Here is a 19,106-nt window from a genome sequence, read left to right as displayed (position 1 = left end):
AAAAATACTCCATTATAAGTACAAGTCTTGCCTGAAAAATCCTACTACAGTAAAAGTACGTAAGTATTATGAGCTTGATGTAGTTAAAGTATTAAAGTAAGCAGCAAATGCAAATCCTGCATTTCAAATCCTTCTTAAGTAAAAGTACAGAAGTATTATCTGCTAAATTTACTGTAAGCATTAGAAATAAAAGTCCTGCCGCTGTGACTGACTGACTGTTACTGTTATAGCTGCCGGAGGTGGAGCTAGTTTCAACTGCTTTCCAGTTTAGTCCAGTGGTTCCCAGCCTAGGGATCGGGCCCCTCCAAAGGGTCAGCAGATAAATCTGAGGGGTCGTGAGATGATTAATGGGAGAGGAAAGAAGAAAAAACAAAGTTCTGAGACACAAATCTGTTTTCAGTTTTTGGACTTTTTCTCTGAAAAGACTGTAACATTGAAAGACATCTACTTGATTTGACTCATTTGAAGTTGAAGCTTCATATTAGCTTCAGATAAACTTTTAAAAACATTTTTGGAAAGAAGGAGAACTGTGGATTTTTGTCCCCCATCACTTACATTGTAAGTGCATTATGAAGGGATCTTCTGATGGTCAGTATGAACAGGAGGAATGATTACAGCAAGAAAAATGTGAACCTGTCCTTTAAACATGGTATAAAAGAAACACAAGATCATATAAAAAGATGCATATCAATGGGATTTAAAAAGAGTAAAATAAAATACATATTAAAATAAACTAAAACAGATAAATTGAACAGGAGAATAGATTTTAAAAATCAGCCTAAAAACTTCTGCTTTTAACATAGTTGAAGCTTTCACTCTGACCTTTCTGATCAAAGGTGAGGTTGTGGAGTTTTAGCTGAATATTAAATATGATGGTCTTTACCTAACCTGTGCAATGAAATATCAATAAATCAATAAAATTTCAAGATCTTTTCTGTCCAAGTCACAAAGTAGGATGTGTCAGTGTCAGTGTCAGTGGTGTGGAGCATTTCCCATCCAGTCTTATTTTAGTAAGTGGGTGTTAGTCTCCATCTTGTGGTGGCAGGATGAACAAACAGCCAAAAAAAGACTTTTTACTGAATTGTACCGAAGTTTATTAATTATATTGCTGACTGAAAAAGAAGAAACCGTCTTCTTGCAACCCAAACTGTAAGTTTCTGAACAAAAACAAATCACCAAAGAAGAATACAGCATATAACATTTAAAAAATAGAATTAAAATAAGTAAACCACCACAATATAAAGTCAAATGTCAAAAAGTAAACCCTAATGTAACACAGATTAAACTCCGAAACACTCAACTTAAACAAGTTAACAAAATACCCATAAATATCTCCTGAAGTAGCGGAAACAGAGAAATCGTTGTTTTTAACAGTAAAGTTTGATATTGTGTGATTAATCGTAACATAGTAAAAACTGGGACGTTTTTGCAAGATGTATGTTGTACATTTATATCACTAAATTAATTATAACTTAATAAATAGTATAAAAATAATTATAATAATATAAAAAATTTCCATCTAACAAATTGTAACAATGGATAAAGAGTGCATCTTCATCAGTGCAGTTATTTTTTTACTTTCAGTACCAACAGTACACAAAGCAAAAGAAATTAAGTACAAAAGTAAACAAAAAACTGAGCAAGAGTGCAAAACAAAGCTAAGCTTCTTTAATTCAACCCAGTTAATTCGTTTGTGCTTGTTTATGTTCTTTTTAGCATTAGATAGGGCGAAACATACAAATCTTTTTATAAATATAATACAGCTAAAGTTCAGCTAAAATATCACTTTGGTCTTTTGCACAAAATTTTACTGTTAAATACTTAAAAACTTAAAAAAAAATCCTGAAGCATCATGTCATATTTCCCTCAACCATAAACCACCTAAAGACTTAAAAAAAGAACCTAAATATTTAGAAACGTACATGAAACTTTAACAACGTACAAAACCAACGTATAGTTTGGTTTTTGACATTTTTGTTGAGCCATTCAACTATCTATGCAGAGCTTAGCATCTTAGCAATTCCGCTGCATTGCGATATGAGGATAAGACACAAGCATTGAAATACAGCATGTGTTTTATATAATTTCTTTTTACATAAAATGTAAAAAGATGAATAAGAAATTTTGGCAAGCAAGATTTAAAAAAAAAATCAAGTTTACCTTTCCTGAAATGACAATAACATTTAAAAGGAAATCACATATAGGCTAACTCATTAGCAGCCTTTTATGCACAATCCTAATCACAGTTGTGTCAAAGCTTATAAAAAAAAACCTCTGTCCATCCTGTCTGCTCCTCTTTTATCTACATCTCTGTCAAAGGATTAGATTGAGGAACTGAAATCAGTAAATAACAGACTTGGTTTTAACGGAATTCACATGATCAGAAAAGTTCATGAAATGTGAAATCTCCCAAATGTCTTTTTTGTTTGTTGAAGTTGATCCTCTGTAGAGCATGTCGGCTTTCAACAGCAGATAAAACATCTATACCAGGATACAGATCCATGTTTGGGTTGGTGGTCAGGAAGGGCCTCCAGCACCTCTCTGACCTCTCGTTTAGAGAGACCTTTCCATCGCAGTAGGAGCTCCAGGTCCTTTCTGCAGCTGAGGGCAAAAAAAGCAGCAAGAGTTAGCGGGATGCAGTTCCTTTAATGCCCACTAGGATTTAAGATTTAAGTCCAATACAAGCGTAGACATACAGGATAGATGTTTTTAGGCAGAAGAAATTACAGCTAAAAAGATGGAGAGATGTACCAAACTTTTTCGCTTGAATCTTGTCCTTTGTCACATGAAAAATTTACTACAACTTGTAGACATTAACAAATTGTTATTTCACTTTGGTAATATCACAAAAGGGTAAAATTTTAATGGCAAGGTTCAATTTATTCATCCATAACAACATGGAAATTACAGCACTCTCAATCAACCAACACTTATAATCAACGGAGTGCTGTAGTAGATACTCGTATATTGATAGTAAACCCCAGGAGTACGTTTCTGTTTTTCAGAAAAGAAGATGGTAAAAGAGGTTCAATAAGAAGCTATTGATGCTGCCTCGCCATAGTTTTCCTTTAAGGTCTAAGGAAGGCCTTGTTTTAAGGTATGATTGTCTTGGTCACTTCCTCGACCCACCTAAGCTCCTCCAAAATTCAGATTTTCTTGTTCCAGCAACTGACACATATGACAACTACCAGTGAACACAAACACCAAAGGCTTGTCTATACAGGAGACATTTCAGACACTTTTTTCAGTCATCCCAATCTCAAGTGCGCCAAATGTCAAATGGAAGAGATACGCTTCAACCTAAAGCATATTTTTACCCTTCAAATCAGTTTGGTTTTTTTTTTGCTGAAAACTCCGCAGCACTACAAAAAGTCAGAAACTCCACAGGGTACCTTTAACTGATCCTCACATGTAAAATTGGTGGATTGTCCCTTTTATAACAACAGTTTTTAAGCTTTGCCTGTTTCTGGTTACAATATGGTTCCTTTAAACATCAACACAGAGGGCCATAGCAATGTTTTGGGGGGGGGAAATTGGATAAGAAACATCTGCCATCAGCATGATTTACCTCTTTGTGATACATTTCTGCTGCATGCTCGCAACTACGATCTTCAGTGCATCGTTGTCCTCGCACTCCAACGTTTCTGTGATTTTCAGCAGAATGAGGTTCCACTGTTTGACACCAGGGGCCTGATACAACACAACACACACAGGTAATTAATTCATGTTGTAACCGATAAAGAGCTTATCCAGTTTCTAATGGGTAAATGTCAGTTTCAGTTCACTGTTTCCAACAATTAACACCAAATCTCACCATGTCTGAGATGATGTGGTGAAGCAGCTCAGCATCTTGAGTCACTTGTTGCCCAACGTTAGAGCCCCAGCACCTCCTCAGCTTGCTCTGGTTGCTTTGGACAAGATTTTTGAAGTAAAGGTGAATGATGAGCTCATAAGTCTCATCCATCACTCTCTGACAAAGAAAAACACAGATGCAAAGTTTAGTTATTCATGTATCATACTCAATATATTTTATAAATTTTCCTCTGCTACCAGATAGACAGATGTACATTTTTCTACAGGTAAAATAGTTGCCTTTAGTGTTACTTTTCTACGCTTCCAATCAGCAAATACATAAATCTGCGGCTGAACGCCACACCGCCTGATTTGGTCTGAATACGGCCTTAGGTCAAACATCTTGACTTAAGATTCGAGTGCAAATGATGAAGCTCAGATCTTACACGTACCTCTAGTACATCCTGACAACACAACAGTTTGGGGAAACGCGTCTTTACTTCTTCCGTCAACAAGAAGAATTGCTTGTTCTCCTTTTTGAAGTACTTCTTAAGGTGGCTCTGTGTGACAGAAATTGTGATTTCTTGTCAAACTGTTATTTCCAATGTAAAAAAAATGACCTCAAATGACCTTCAAATTGATGAAAATGGTATATTTATGTCAATAAGTTGAACAGCTACCTCTGTGAAGTCAGCAACAATCTCCAACAGGAGCTTCAAAGTCAAATCCTCCATCTCTTGAAGCGTTTCCACAGTGTCCTTAACAAGGGACGTTTTGATGTCTTTACTTTTGGTCTGGACGTGCTGCCTGAAAAGAGAGTGCATATCATCAGCACAAAACGACTCATAATCGTTATTTATCATCATCACATTCAAATCTGCACACTACAAAGGTGCTCGAGTACTCACTTGAGTGCTCCACAGGTTTGCAAAGTCTTCAGGAAGTGTATGATGTCTGGCTCGGCCTTATCTGTTTGTTTTCTAAGGATCTCAGTCTGCTCTGTGTTGTACCTACAAATCAAAGAGAATGCTGTCAGACGTAGTCTAAACAAGACAAAATGTTGAGTTTAATATGTGATATTTATGTTCATTTCATCATATGTTTTTATGTAGAAACAGACTCTCACCTCCTCACAAACACCAGCAGTTCCTGGAAACAAACGTCCTGCACACGGTCGGACACTGTTTTGTTGATTGTTTGTGCACCTTTGTACATGGCATCGATGCACTTAAAGACAGATAGAAGAACAGATGTCTGTTAATTCAGATCTAATATCATTACAGGACAGATAAACATAAGACTAAAATAAATTAGGAACAGAAAAGCCAACAAATAACTGAACAAACATACAGAGATACATTTAACTGATAAAACAATAATCAAAGTTAAATCACACAATAGATATAAACTAGACTCCTTTTCCATGTTCTCTTAAAGTAACAGTTAAAATAAGCTTTATGTTACTGAATACCTGGATTGTGTCCACATTCATTTGAATGAAAGCTTCGTCACTATCGCAGCCTTCTTGGCTTCTCTCGTTCTGCAGGATTTTCTCCAGAGACGCGCTGACCTCTTTCTGTGAACAAAAGGAGACACAGCAAGTCCTAATAAGCATATACAGTTTTCCAAACTACTTGTACATGATGTAGGAATAATTGTATCAAAGCAACAATCAGATATCATGTTTCTCTGTTTATCTTTGTGTGTCCATTCCAGACAGGTGGCTTAAAATAAACCAAGCTGTTTTATTCACAGCTTATGTTTTGCATGCATGGACAGATAGAAAACGTCACTTGGGGAATTCAGGACCGGTTATATCACATTCATGTCATTTTGCACAGGCCACAAGCGGCTGAGTAGGTGGCCACAATTTCTCTCTTAGCAGTGACTCAGCATTAACTTGGCCACATACTGAGATTTGGGGCTTTTTTTTTTAATGTCACCACTACTTTCTTTTATCTGTCTTCTGGACTGAGAGAAATTTCCTTCCTGCTTAAAAGTTGATTCACACCCATCCCTGTAACTAAGCGTGGGCAGCTGTGGTTCAGGAAGTAGAGCGGGTCATACACTGATCTGAGGAATGGCAGTTCAATTCCCGGTTCCTGCGGGCCACATGTCAAAGTGTCCTGAGGCAAGATACTGAACCTAAAATTGTGAATTTGTGTGTAAATGATTAGATCCTCCTGATGAGCAGGTTGGTAGCCATCAGTGTATGAGTGTTTGTGTGTTAACAGGTGAATGTGGCTTGTAGTGAAAAAGTGCTTTGAGTGGTCAGAAGACTAGAAAGGCGCTATATAAATGCAGTCCATTGTCACCATGGCGATACTATGAAGCGTTGTGCTTTTGGGAGTTAACCTACTCCCATTACACTTATACACATGATTAATAGTTGAAGAAGTTGATTAGGGGTTTGAATTTTACAATTTATAAACAGACACATTTAGAGCACAAGAAGTTTAATACAGATTGATTTTAAGAAAAGTAGAAAAATTATTACAGTTATTAATGTCGGTCATTTGTTTTGTGAGGTATGACGCCCCTTAAGGCCTCTAAAAACGTGGTTTCAAATCTTAAATTTTTATAACAATAAATAGTCATGACTAAATATGTTAAAGTTCAGAAAGAAACATGCTTAGATATTTATTAAGTGTAAATAAATTCTGATAATTTGCTTCTTCAGCACTGTTTGGGTTTTGGGTTTTCATCAGATTTGATTGACAGCAGCCAGGCAACATAAGGAAACCACCCACCAACTGTCACCAGATTTTGATTCACATATTTCCAAATCTGCTAATTGGTGTGTGGAAATATGTGACATCCCCTTTTTTTCAACTGAGCCCCGCCCATTTCAAAGACAAAAAAAAAAAAGAACAAATACGGAAAATGGTGTGATCATGTTAAATCTCAAAACAGGTTTTCAGGGACTTTAAAGTCTTTAAATATCTATAAGATTAGAACATTGCTGGTTTCTTACCTGCACAATTTCAAGCAGTTTGTCCTTTGCTTTTGCTGCCAACTCTGTGAACAGCATGAGGTCGACATCTTTGATGTGATCCACTTCTTGTGGGGAAGCAGCGCCCAGCAGGTCCTGACTGGGAAAGTACCACAAATACCAATGTCAGAAGCGAGCCGCAGCCTGTTTCACTGCTGTATCTCATATTCTATCTAGGAACAGTGGAAGAGTAATTCAGAATACAAAAGAGAGGCATGTCTGAGAATGTTTACATGCACACTCATTTAACAACCTAATTCACGTAACTGCCTACTGAAATTGTAACGTTAACCTAAGTACCAGGGTATAGTCATAAGAGGAGTAACTACAACATGTTTTTCTTATGCTTGGGCTAATTAACTAGTACCCACTTGACTATCAGCCCAGTCAACTTTTCTAAGTCTTGACCTTGTCCGGGACACATTAGACTGTGCAAATCATTATTAATCATTGCTTGATGTTGAGTCATTGGCTGACTTCTAAAGACAGATGTATCCCAGAAGAATTTGGAAAATCCCCACAGCTGATGTGCAGCAGGGTCTTTAAGAGAATAGTGAATGTTGGCATGATCCCAGGTTAATTTCCCTCTTGTGCTGTTGGGACATATTAGGGAGATACCAGCCATGAAAAAATGTCAATGACCTGCTTTTCAAGTGTGCACTGTGCTGAAATTAAGATGCAAAGACAGTTCGGGAAAGGTTTCTCTCAAGGTTACGTTGTCTAGGTGACCTTTGGCCTCAGTAAGCCTTTGGCAAAAGTTTGGGATATTGTGTGACATGACTCAGTCGTGGTTCTCACTCACGGTTCTCACTCAGAAGCTAAAGGAATTTGGAAAAAAAATCTCAAAAATGATGCTTAAACTTTTGATTTATTTGATTGCATCATATTGCTGTACAGGTAAAGAGTTAGATGACAAGATTGACTCTCATATCTGTCCGTCAAATATAAGTCAAGTAGCCGATTAGCTTAGCTTAGCACAAAGACTGGAAACAGGAGGAAACAGCTAGCCTGGCTCAGTCCAAAGGTCACAAAATTAACATGTTATATCCTGTTGGTTTAATACGAAGAACCAAAGTGTAAAAATGACAATTCACAGTTGACGGTAGATTATAAATCAGGTGAGAACGGTCCTCTCATCTAACCTATGCCAGAAAGCGAATAAGCATATTTCCCAAAATGTCAAACTATTGCTTTGAGCTTTACCGTATCCAAATATAAAAGGTCATTGGATGCACAAAACAGTTTTGAAATATGTCAGTGTTTGAAGCAAAATTAGCCTTTATGACAGTTACTCCCACCTCTAAGTGGATTAGTATGCATGTAAACATGCTCTGTATAAATGAAAACGAGTAAGGGAAGTTACAGGAGGTGGTAGATAAATACCTCAGATATGTGTGTAGGACCCACTTCAACAGCATGAAGGAGTTCTTGGAGGTGCTGATGTGCTGGAGTAGACCATGCAAGTGATCAGATATCTGACGATGGTAGCAGTCGAGCAGATATCCAATCAACCCTTTAGATTTAAACAGGGGAGCCAGCCTGGCAAGCTCAGTGTGGACAGCCGTCTCCACTTCCAACAGGTGCCGCTGAAGGTTCTTGTCCAGCTCTGCTGGTGGCGTCGGAAAGTGCTGGTACACGGATCTTTGTATCAGTTGAACGACACTCTGCTGCTTCTCCTGTCCCGAGTTACGGATCGCACAACAAGATCCATTCTCAGAGGTGTCAGACCCCACAGAGATGGTGTCAGGGGCCACCTTAAGAAGCTCAGCTAGTTCCTGAAACGTGAGATCTCTCTCAAACTGCAAACGCTGTTCCTCGATGGTGTTGAAGGTGTTCTGAGCTGAAGGGTTGTCGTACCCCTCACCTGCCTGGTCACCTCCTATGACAGAAATATATTTGAAGCTGCTTAGATCATTGCAAATATAACATGAAAATACAAAGGAACTATACATGCATGTCACAGTTATGCAGATTCAATCCCTATGAGTTTTAAACCCAACAGATAATAATTAATTTCTACATTGGTCTTGTCTGCATCACCAACGAGTTATAATGACATATATGACAGAAACATATTTGGCAATGTCGTTCTATTGCTTGGTCCATCACTTTTGTTCACATTGAAATATCTCATCCTCAACATTTAATAGATGAATTTGTGCAGAATTTTGGTTCAGACATTCATGGATTCTCAGATGATCGATCCTAATGACCTTGGTGATCTTTTAGTTTATTAGTTTATTTAACAGGGACCATGCCGATAAACATTGTTACATACAGATAAGCAACGCATCAGATGTCATATATACAAAGTGTCTATCTGAAGCTAATTTGCAGCCCTTGTCCCTGATTAGGCTTTTAAAACTGTGCAAACAATCAATCCCCTCACTTTTGTTGTAGCGCCACCATGAGGTTGAAATTCATGGTTTTGTGTGAAATGTATCAAAAACTATCGGATAGATCGCTATGAAATTTGGTGCAGACATTCATGTTCCTCAGATGATGAACTGTAATAACTTTGGTGATCTCCTGACTCTTAATGTAGCGCCACCACAAGGTCAAAGTTTACACTTATTGTGTGAAATATCTCCACATCTACAAGATTGTAGATGAAGGTTTGTGGTTTATGACCAAATATCTGCAAAATTAACAGCATTTCCATCAGCCTCAGCTGCACTTTGTGTTTACTGCTAATTAGCGCATGTTAGCATGCAAACACACTAAACTAACATGATAAGCTTTACACCGCCTAAACGTATAATATATATAATAATATATAATTGCCACTCACAGCTTGCCAGTGTGCTGATGAAGGATTTAGCTCAAAGCACAGCTGTGCCGCCCACATGGGGGTGGAGTCTTAGTTCTATTCTAATAATAGCAGCTTTTACACTTCATACACTCATAGCCAAGCACAATAACAGGTTTGTTTGCTAAGAAGGAAGGAATGTAATCAAGTATGAGGCAATGAGAAGTGCACACATACAAGGGCCTAGCACGTACCTAAGGAACATTTATTAGAAAGTGTTCCTCTAAATGTTCGTGCATTTGGGAATCCCCTACATTTCGGACAAACAGCACCATAGGTGACAGTTTGATCTGGTCTCATTTGAACCACAATATCACAGTTTTCCGAATATGACTGAAAACAGAGGAGACGTCCAAGTAAGAGAGTAGTTTTTCTGCATTTCTACTTTTTCTTAAAATTGTTGCTACTGCTCTAATGTGATCCTGTGTCATCTGTCTCCTCTTGATTTGCTCATGTGAAGCATTTCATTAGTCTGTTTTGAAGACGATGGCTCTGTGTATTATCAAGTATGTGAATTAATAAATGTCTATCAGGCAAAAATGACTGATGATGTATCTATATCAACCATGCAGATACCAGTAGTAGCATAATAACACTGTTGTCAAGATTTTAGACAGTTAATAATGAACTGAAAGAGAGGAAAGTGAGGAACTACCTCTGTGAATCAAACCGTCAATAAACCTTTACTTTAATAAAAGTATTAAAGCTAAAATATGACCAGAAAGGTGCAGACAAATGAATTAACAGACGCATGCAGGTGAGCAAAACAGCAAAACTGTTTAGAGGTCATATTTACTTTCATTTATCTTACCTACGTTAGTTGCATCAAGATATTGCACTCACATTTACAGTATTTATGATAGTACAAATGACTCATTAAAGATCTTTGATTTCACTTTTTCCCCATGCAGTATTTATCACTCCAACACATCTTGTGTGCGGAAATTGGACTAAAGATAAGTTATGTGTTTGTCTCTGATGTTACAACCTGTTTTCAGAGGCTCTGTACTGTGCAGAAAACAAATAGCATTATTATAATCATAAAACAGACTCTTACCTTCCTGTATGTCATTGTTGTTGTTCTCTATTAAAGGTCTCCTGCTATCATTGCTCCTTCTTCCCAATTTCCACCTTTTCACCATTTTTAATGAAGTTTGAATGGTTCTGCCGATGTCTGAATGAGTCCCAGTGGATTAATGTGGCACGTTTCTGCACAGAGCTAATGTGTGAATCTGTGAGTCGGCAGCTCTCAGATCACTTATAAAGACACACGGGGAAGGGAGGGGTGGGAGGGTGAGGGGGGTTCCCATTACATCAGCATTACTGTACTTTCATTTTCGTTCGTCTGGGCCTGGGCACTTTCCTGAAGTGAAAGTTGTTACATCATGTTGTGAAGAGCCCCAGTAATAATATAAACATTACTATTACTACTGCTAATGATGATACTACTACTACTAATAATAATAATAATAACAATAATAATGATAATAATAGTCATAGTAATTGAAAGTTCAGTGTTTGACAACAGAAATCTTTCCATAAGATTCATTTAGTAACTCTCCTGTAGCTTGTGGTCACTTATCTGAGCACTTTAGGGATGTGTTGATGCAGCATTTTTTCTGAGCAGCATCTTTTTACAGGAAATGAAAATTTGAAATTCCATAACAACTGGGCAAACTCACGAGGCTCACGGGGGAGAATGTGTGATACAATCGAAAGCTACAAAAGAGCTACTAAATGAATCCTGTGGTAAGATATTTTTTTTGTCATTTGCTTTTTTTTTACTAACTTAAATACACATTCACTTTTCTGCAACCACTCTACCTCAACAGCCTAAAGGCAAATATCTACAATGTTCACAGTCTACATCCTTACAACAACTATTTACACTGTTTTATCATGTTTTAGGCTGGTTTGCATCATCTTTGCACTGTTTGGCTTTTGTCTTGGCACCTTATGTTGTCTTTTTGTCCTTTTGCACTTCATGTTGTCCACCATGTTTTGCACTATACGTTGAAGGATATGTTCTGAACTGAACCGTGTTTTTGAAAGGTCCTTAACTACAAATCATATGTAGTTCATATTTTGCGGAACAATCACCAGAAATGTGTATCACTTTTACATTATGTTGGCGTGGTAACTGTTAAATGCAGATTGATTGGTTGATAATGTAACTGACATAAATTAAGTCCATGCTTTATATTCTCTATGGAAATGAATGGAAACCAATGGCTGGTCTGTTGTTAGACAGAACAGATTCGCTTCTCATTTGCACATTACATTTGTTACTGTGACCCAAAGCATCTATTTAGGTTTCAAATCAATTTTCCTCCTTTTTCTTCCTTTTACAACTGCAGTGATTGTATATTAGGATATGAGCACTGCTTAAGTAGAAAGGCCCAAAACAATATTCTAGATTCGAGATTCTTTATTGTTACATCTCATTACACATAATACATATAATTAGCTGTGATGTAACATTTATGTTTGAAAATTTGAGTGTGAAAGTTCATTCTTGACCTTGATAATAGTGGTTTGACAAAACTGACAACAAAAAGACTGAAATATTGCAACATCTATGAGATTATTTGCCATGAACTTTGCCTCAGACATGGATATTCCAGAGAAAATTAACCCTAATGACTTTCAGGATCCTCTGACTTTTCCTCGAGTGCCACCATGAGGTTGACATTCATGGTAATTAGATAGATACCTTGAAATTATGTGCTCACATTCATACCCCCCCCACAAGATAAATTCTAACAACTTTGGGGATCCTCTGATTTTTCATGTAGCGCCATCATCAGGTCAAAATTTTAACTTGAACTAAACCAGTACTTTGGTTTACGACTGAATACCTGCAAAACTAATTGAGTTTATTGCTAATGTTAGCCTGCTAACTGGTTAACTGGTGAACATGGTGAACATTATACCTGGGGCCTGTATCAAGATGTGAGATTACATGCAAAAAGTCAAAGTCAGACTGCCACTCGAAGGACACTTTAGTCCACTGTGATGTGACGTTAACAAAAAAACAAATAAAAGCAACAAAAGCATGTAGGTGACCCATTAAAGACACTTCCTGGTTACATAAAGGTCATACCAGCAACCCCATTTTACCTTTTGCACAAAACCGACACAAGATCAATGCAGTTGTTAATCATAAATCACAAATGGCTGCAGCTTCAAAGCTTAAGGTTATGTGTTTTTAGTGAGTTACACACACACACTGTACATCACTTTCTCTCTTCTGTTGGTAACCTGAAAGGCGGAAACAGCAGCATGTATGTGGGAGTGTTTACTTCAGCAGGCAGGTATTCACTATCTAATAGGCATTCCATTATACTCAAGTCATGGTTAGAAAGGTGTGTTTGCAAATGGAAAACCATTCCTGAAAATGAAATCCGAAGCGAACTCAAATGTGAAACTATTTGATTTGTTTAGGATATTATATTGACAACTTGGTATTTTATCCAAATGTGATCATTTACATTATTCTAGCTTAAACTCAATGTGATATAATGTTAAATATATAATGTTGTTTTCCGTGGAGTAATCTTAGAGTACAGTTGCACATCTGTGTGGGTGTGGGGTGTGACTAAATTTCCCTTCCAGAGAAACAGCCATTTGAAAATTAATAGGGTTATTCCCCATTGTCTCCTACACAGAGAGAGAGAGAGAGAGAGAGAGAGCGGTCTTTTATCCTTCCGTAAGTGTAGCCGGAGCTGGATAGGAAAAATCCCTTAAATCCCAACAAACAGACCCGCATTTCCCAACTACAGTACGGAATGCACATTTTGTTTTGATGCCAGAAGAGGAAGAATAAATCTGATTGGTTTGTTTAAACATCAGAGGGATGAGCCAAAAATGCCATTTAGCAACCGCCTGGTGCATTCAACTGAGCTGCTGTGTATGTGTGTTTGTTTTTTTAGGTGTCTAACAACGGCTTTGAATGAAATTCAGACTAAAGTCCGGTTTCAAGAGAATTTTGTTTTGGTAATAAAAACCAGCTGCATCTCTTAGTTTCTGTTGAACTACCAATGCAAAAGTATCAAAAATACGAATACAAGATTATTGTGCGATAAAAAGATCATCAGGATATGAACTTAAATATATAAATATAGATATAAGATAGAAATTTAAAATGTGGTTATAAAATAGTTATAGAATATTGTAAACTTGTTGCACTTCATGTCGACATGTCAGAAAAGAAAATTACTGAAATACCACAGTTGAAAACAATACATAGTAACACAACATAAAGAGTTAAAGGTGCAGACTGAATGTACAGCTTATCATATAATATATAATACACATTCTGTTTGACATCGAGAGCGAACATCAAGCAAAAACTTAACATTATCATGTAGCTTATTGTACTGATGCAAATGTGGCTTGTTTTGCATGCAGTCTGTGTTGTGATTGATAGATAACAGTTAGATAACAGTACAGGAGGTTAAAGAGACTTTTTATGATGAGGAGCTGTAAAAATTTATTGGTACATGATTTGTTTTGTCATGTTGGATAAATTACGTTACAGCGTGTTGATGACCGGCAATAAACTAAAAAATATCCTGGGAAGTTTCTGATCTCTAGCAGCACTATGGAGCAGTTTGGGGTTTTTTTATTATTATTAGTGGGTGCTGCTCTACAGGTGGTTGTAAACATGTAAACAATGCAAGGATTTAAAATATGTAAGAAATCAGCTTTACAAATGAGAAAGAAAATGCTAGATCTCAAGGTGAACAACAATGTAAACATAACTTCTCGTTTGTTTACAAGAAAACTCCACAGGGGCCCTTCAATGAAAACTTAATGAAATCTAACAGAATATGCATAATGCATTGGATATGACAAAACGTTTTCTTTACTATTTGTTTATTATAACTTTCATATTTGAGTTACGTTACATTACATTATAATTAATGACTTTTCCTGTATCTAATGTTATGGAAAATTCTAACTTTAGGGGTTACAAATTGGGTTACATTAAGTCAAGCGTGGGTCTTGAGGTCACAGAGTAAACAATATCGGTTTTTACAGAGATAGACACTGTTTCTCTCCTCGGGTGCACGGCTGTCTGGATGTTTGGGGAATGCAGGAGCCACTCTGGTAAAGAGTGAACTGGCGTTGTCCCGGTAACCAAGGTCAGGGAGATGGCCCGAGACTCCCTGGACACCACAGATAGGTGATTGCGCAGATTTACATCGGCATAACCAGACTAACACGGGTAAAGTGCAGTTCCTTGTTTAGAAACTAATGAACCAAATTTTTCATATTGTGGGACGATCTGTTGGGGTTAAAGACCAAAAGTCAGACCTTCATCTTCAGAACAACAACATCTAAGTTGTCTTGATAGTTTAATAGTTAGATGACAGTACAGACATTTAAAGAGTCTTTTTATGATGAAGAGCTGTAAAAATGTATTGGTTCATAGACAAATGACATTACAGCATGTTGATAACCTGCAATAAACTTAAAAAATACCCTGCGGAGGTTTTGATCACTCGCAGCGCTATGGAGCAGTTTTTTCATTGGTGGTTGTCGCTCTACAGGTGATTGTAATGCCCCGCCCCCACCCAAAAAAAAGTGCAGTGCACCAGCAAGAAGACTGCAAGCTAGTAAACATGTAAACAATGCAAAGATTTGGAAATCGGTTTGGTATATGAGGAAGAAAATGCAAGTTTGTTAGACCTGAAGGTGAGCAAAAGTGTAAATATAACTTTTGTTTGTTTACAAGAAAACTCCACGGGGCCCTTCAATGAAAACTAAGAGACAACATCTAAGTTGCCCCCCCCCCCCCCCCTTCTTCTCTTTCTTTAGCCCTCAACTCAGTTGGTCAAAGCAGATGGCCACCCACTTAGAGCCCGGCTCCGCTTGAGGTTTCTTCCCGTTAAAGGGGGTTTTTTCCTTACAGCTGTTGCCAAGTACTTGCTAATAGGGGAATTGTTGGGTCTCTACAGTCTAGATCTGCTCTATGTGAAAAGTGCCCTGAGATAACTTTTGTTGAGATTTGGTGCTACATAAATAAAATTGAATTGAATTGCATTGAATCTCAGTGCAGAACAGTGTTCAATAAATATTCTCAACATTAAGACGAAGAAGAAGAAGAAGAAGTTTCCTGTACACTTTCTTCACCGGTGAGTTGACCATTGTCCAGCATTCCTCCACACTATCTAAGATCAATATTATTCTGGATTGTATCATCAGTGCAGTCTGAACCTTAGCCAGTGAGTTTTTCATAAACATAGAAAGAAAAAATCAGCTCCTGCACACTGTCAACACTTATGGTAAATTTATTCAGTGGCAACATTTCAGTCAAGCAACCTTCATCAGACATTTTCCACCATGTGATGTGTTTATTTTTAGTTTTGAATAATTTCCACTATCTCCTACTCCTCTGTCTGTTTATAAGTGTGCCAAAACCACATTTGTGCATGCATAAACACAAACAATAGTTAGAAGTGAATTTCATGAAACAAACATAGTCCATCCACATTATCAGATTACAAAAAGAAAAGAAACACAAATGCTTTCACTTTATCCTGTTTAGGGATAAGGGGATTTACATAAGAAGCAAAGACACACATTCACTCTATTCTAATAATATTAACGCGTAAATTAAAGCTTTCAGACTCAGTTCACCTGAATTGCAGGTGTCTGGGGTAAAATCTCCAAATGAGGCCATGCAAAGTCTGCACAAAAGTTACAAAAACACCTTTTCAACCAAAAGTTCCAGGTACTTTGGCTCCAGAGGAACTAATGTCAGGAGCTAAACTTGGAACTAAAAGTCTCTGTTGTACAGTCCTGTTTGCATTTCCACCGCATCTGAGGAACCAGATAGATCATGCAAATTAGACCCAAGATGAATTAAAAAGTGATGAAACATAGTATTAAAGGCCAGATGAAACGGCAGTATCTAACTTCTGTATCGTGACGTATTTCCGAGTGAAACAGGACAGACAGACGGGACGTAACGTTGGGAGGAATTTGATTTGAACGTTGAAAAGTAGGCGCGTCTTAATGAATCTTAGCTCTGTGCTACTAAAGGTTGAAGATTGATTGATGGGTGGATGTCATGATATTATTGGTTGAAACTGGTTGGTTCAAGCTGACGTAAACACACGACATAGGAAGAATACATGATTGGATTATGATATAAGAATACAAAGAAATTGATTTTTGGGGGGGGTTTTTTGGCATATATTGTTAAAGGTTAAGGTGCACAATATGACCGGGGATGTGATCTAAAAGGGTTAATAAGGCATTTTTCATTTCATCTTGACTTAAACACATGAGGAAAAAACAACACAGATTTGTTCTATTGTTCTTTGTATTTGCTGCTGCATGAGTCAGTTGAAATGAAGGAATGAATAGGAAATGAAATCCAGAAGAGGAAAATGAAAGTAAAACTCAGCTCTTGTGTTGTCAAGGGCTGAGCTCTTGTCTCCACAGTAAATCGTCTGTTGAGTGTTTGATTTGAATTTATTTCTGCTTTAGAATGTAACCATCATAAAAAAAAAACAAACAGAAAATAACATTTTATTTCTATCATTCACTGGCTTTGTTCTCTCTATCACCAAGAACACACTTTGCCTTTGACTTTAACAAATGATGAGAAGAGACTATCCTTCCAACAAAAACAACATAATAGGTCATAATGTCAGTCGCACAAAAAAAAGATATAAATTTATGTTTGAGTGACAGATGCCATCTAGCGGCTGTAGTAATTATGACCCAGAGCAGTGGTGCAGCTCAGATGATGTATGTAAAAGTTGACAATTTTCCACATTTGGAAGGTGAGGGATGGTGGGAGGATATTAACTCTTTAACCTTGTGGTTATTATTGTAGCCATGCGTAAACCTAACCAGACCTTAACCTCAGCGTTGCCACATGATAAAATAGCATTATTTTTTAACAGTGATTTGTAAAATTTTTGGATAGCACAGACAAATGATGTTGTCCTGCCGATTACTGCCGTTAGTGGCGCCAGATTAGAAAACGCTCCTATGTGTCGTTCTGGAGTCACATGGTCAAACGACGTATCTGATCGTTTAACTTGGAGGACTTGTCGGATGAGAAATATAGGTCCCTCATGCTAATGTCACCACTAGAGCACTTCCCTGTCCTATGAATTAAATAGTGCACAAGTTGAAGCAGCAGCAGTGTTGGTGTTTGACCAATCAGAGATGGTCAGCCCAAGACACCCCGCTGCCAAAGTTCCTGAACTTTTGGAAAATACTGCCACCTGAGCAGGGACTTTTTGGAGGGTAAAATAATTTCCCTGGAACTTAATTTAGACTGTGTCCACACTAAAATTCATAAACACATCTTCGGCCTCCAGAGTGTGTAAATGTGCGTTGTGGTGTGTACGGGGAAAACAGAGCTTTGTAGAAATGTTGTCATATCACTAACAAAACAGATGGTGGCAGTAGCGCAGGATTTCATAGGAAGAGTAAGAAGAAGAAACACAACAACAATAACAACAATGCCAGCAGCTTCATTCGAGTGCTGTTCTCTTTATTGTCTACTGTGACAGCTTGTTTAGAGTTAACATAGCTCTCTACCATCTGTTTATGACACAGTTGTCATCTGCTCACAATAAACGAAATGTGAAGGAACTGCTGTAGAAACTGACGCAATGTAACATTTCTTCTTTGCTGGTTTTCTGTGGTTGACTTGCTCGTCTGTCCTCTGCACATGCCCAGTGGGTGGAGAATTACCTGTTATGGAGTTTTAATGTGGATAGAGGTATTTGCAGAGAGGATCTGAAACTCCTGATGTGGACACATGTCATTTTGGCATGAAAACAGCATTTTAGAATTTAGATGGTTTAATGTAGACATGGTCTTAGATCCTGGTTCCTCCAGTGGAAAACCAGGTAAGGGAATTAAAGGGCAGGTTCACAATTTTTCAAGTCCATCTTAAAACAACAGTCAGGTGCTAAAATGAACATTGAAATATTTTTTTCTTGCTGTAATCAGCATGTTTATATTGGCTATTAAAAGATCCATTTCCAAATGTGCTTTCAATGTAAGTGATTTGTGCAAAAATGCATTTATCTGAAGCTTATATGAGGCTTCAGCAGTCTGAGCTAGTCATATCAAGTGGATATCTGACACATTTACAGTCTTTTTAGCATCAAATTCCCTCTTTGTGTTTCCTCGGACAGTGTTTCCCTGTTGAGCTGCGGTAGAAGTATAGTAACAAAAAGAGGGACTTAAAAGACTGTAAAGTTGAAAGATATCTACTTGATTTGACTCATTTGGACGACTGAAGCTTCATATTAGCTTCAGATAAACTTTTCAATACATTTTTGCACAGAAGGACTGTGGATTTTGTCCTCCATCACTTACATTGTAAGTGCATTATGAAGGGATCCTCTAATGGTCAGTATGAACAGGAGGAATGATTACAGCAAGAAAAACATGTTTCAATATTCATTTGGGCTCCTGACTTTTTTAGACAGACTTGAAAAATTGTGAACTTGTCCTTTAAGTTCCTCAAAAGGT

At 37.5% G+C, this 19,106-nt stretch overlaps 1 protein-coding gene across 1 annotated transcript; it reads right to left on the bottom strand.

Annotated features, from left to right (window-relative positions):
• Positions 1–1,521: 1,521 nt before the first annotated feature.
• Positions 1,522–10,799, bottom strand: si:dkey-196h17.9 (exocyst complex component 3). The gene is made up of 11 exons (XM_042388832.1): positions 10,651–10,799; positions 8,168–8,663; positions 6,767–6,884; positions 5,264–5,368; positions 4,919–5,019; positions 4,701–4,802; positions 4,473–4,599; positions 4,245–4,352; positions 3,815–3,970; positions 3,569–3,690; positions 1,522–2,601 (listed from the first exon to the last, which is right to left on the bottom strand). Exons 1-11 carry the CDS (start codon positions 10,733–10,735, stop codon positions 2,463–2,465), a joined length of 1,659 nt encoding a protein of 552 aa, XP_042244766.1. The 5' UTR covers positions 10,736–10,799; the 3' UTR covers positions 1,522–2,462.
• Positions 10,800–19,106: the final 8,307 nt, after the last annotated feature.

This window comes from Thunnus maccoyii, chromosome 16 (genome assembly GCF_910596095.1).
Source record: "Thunnus maccoyii chromosome 16, fThuMac1.1, whole genome shotgun sequence".
Lineage (NCBI taxonomy): Eukaryota > Metazoa > Chordata > Actinopteri > Scombriformes > Scombridae > Thunnus > Thunnus maccoyii.
Note: the sequence above shows the minus strand (reverse complement) of the source record. Positions and strands in the feature narration are given on the sequence as shown.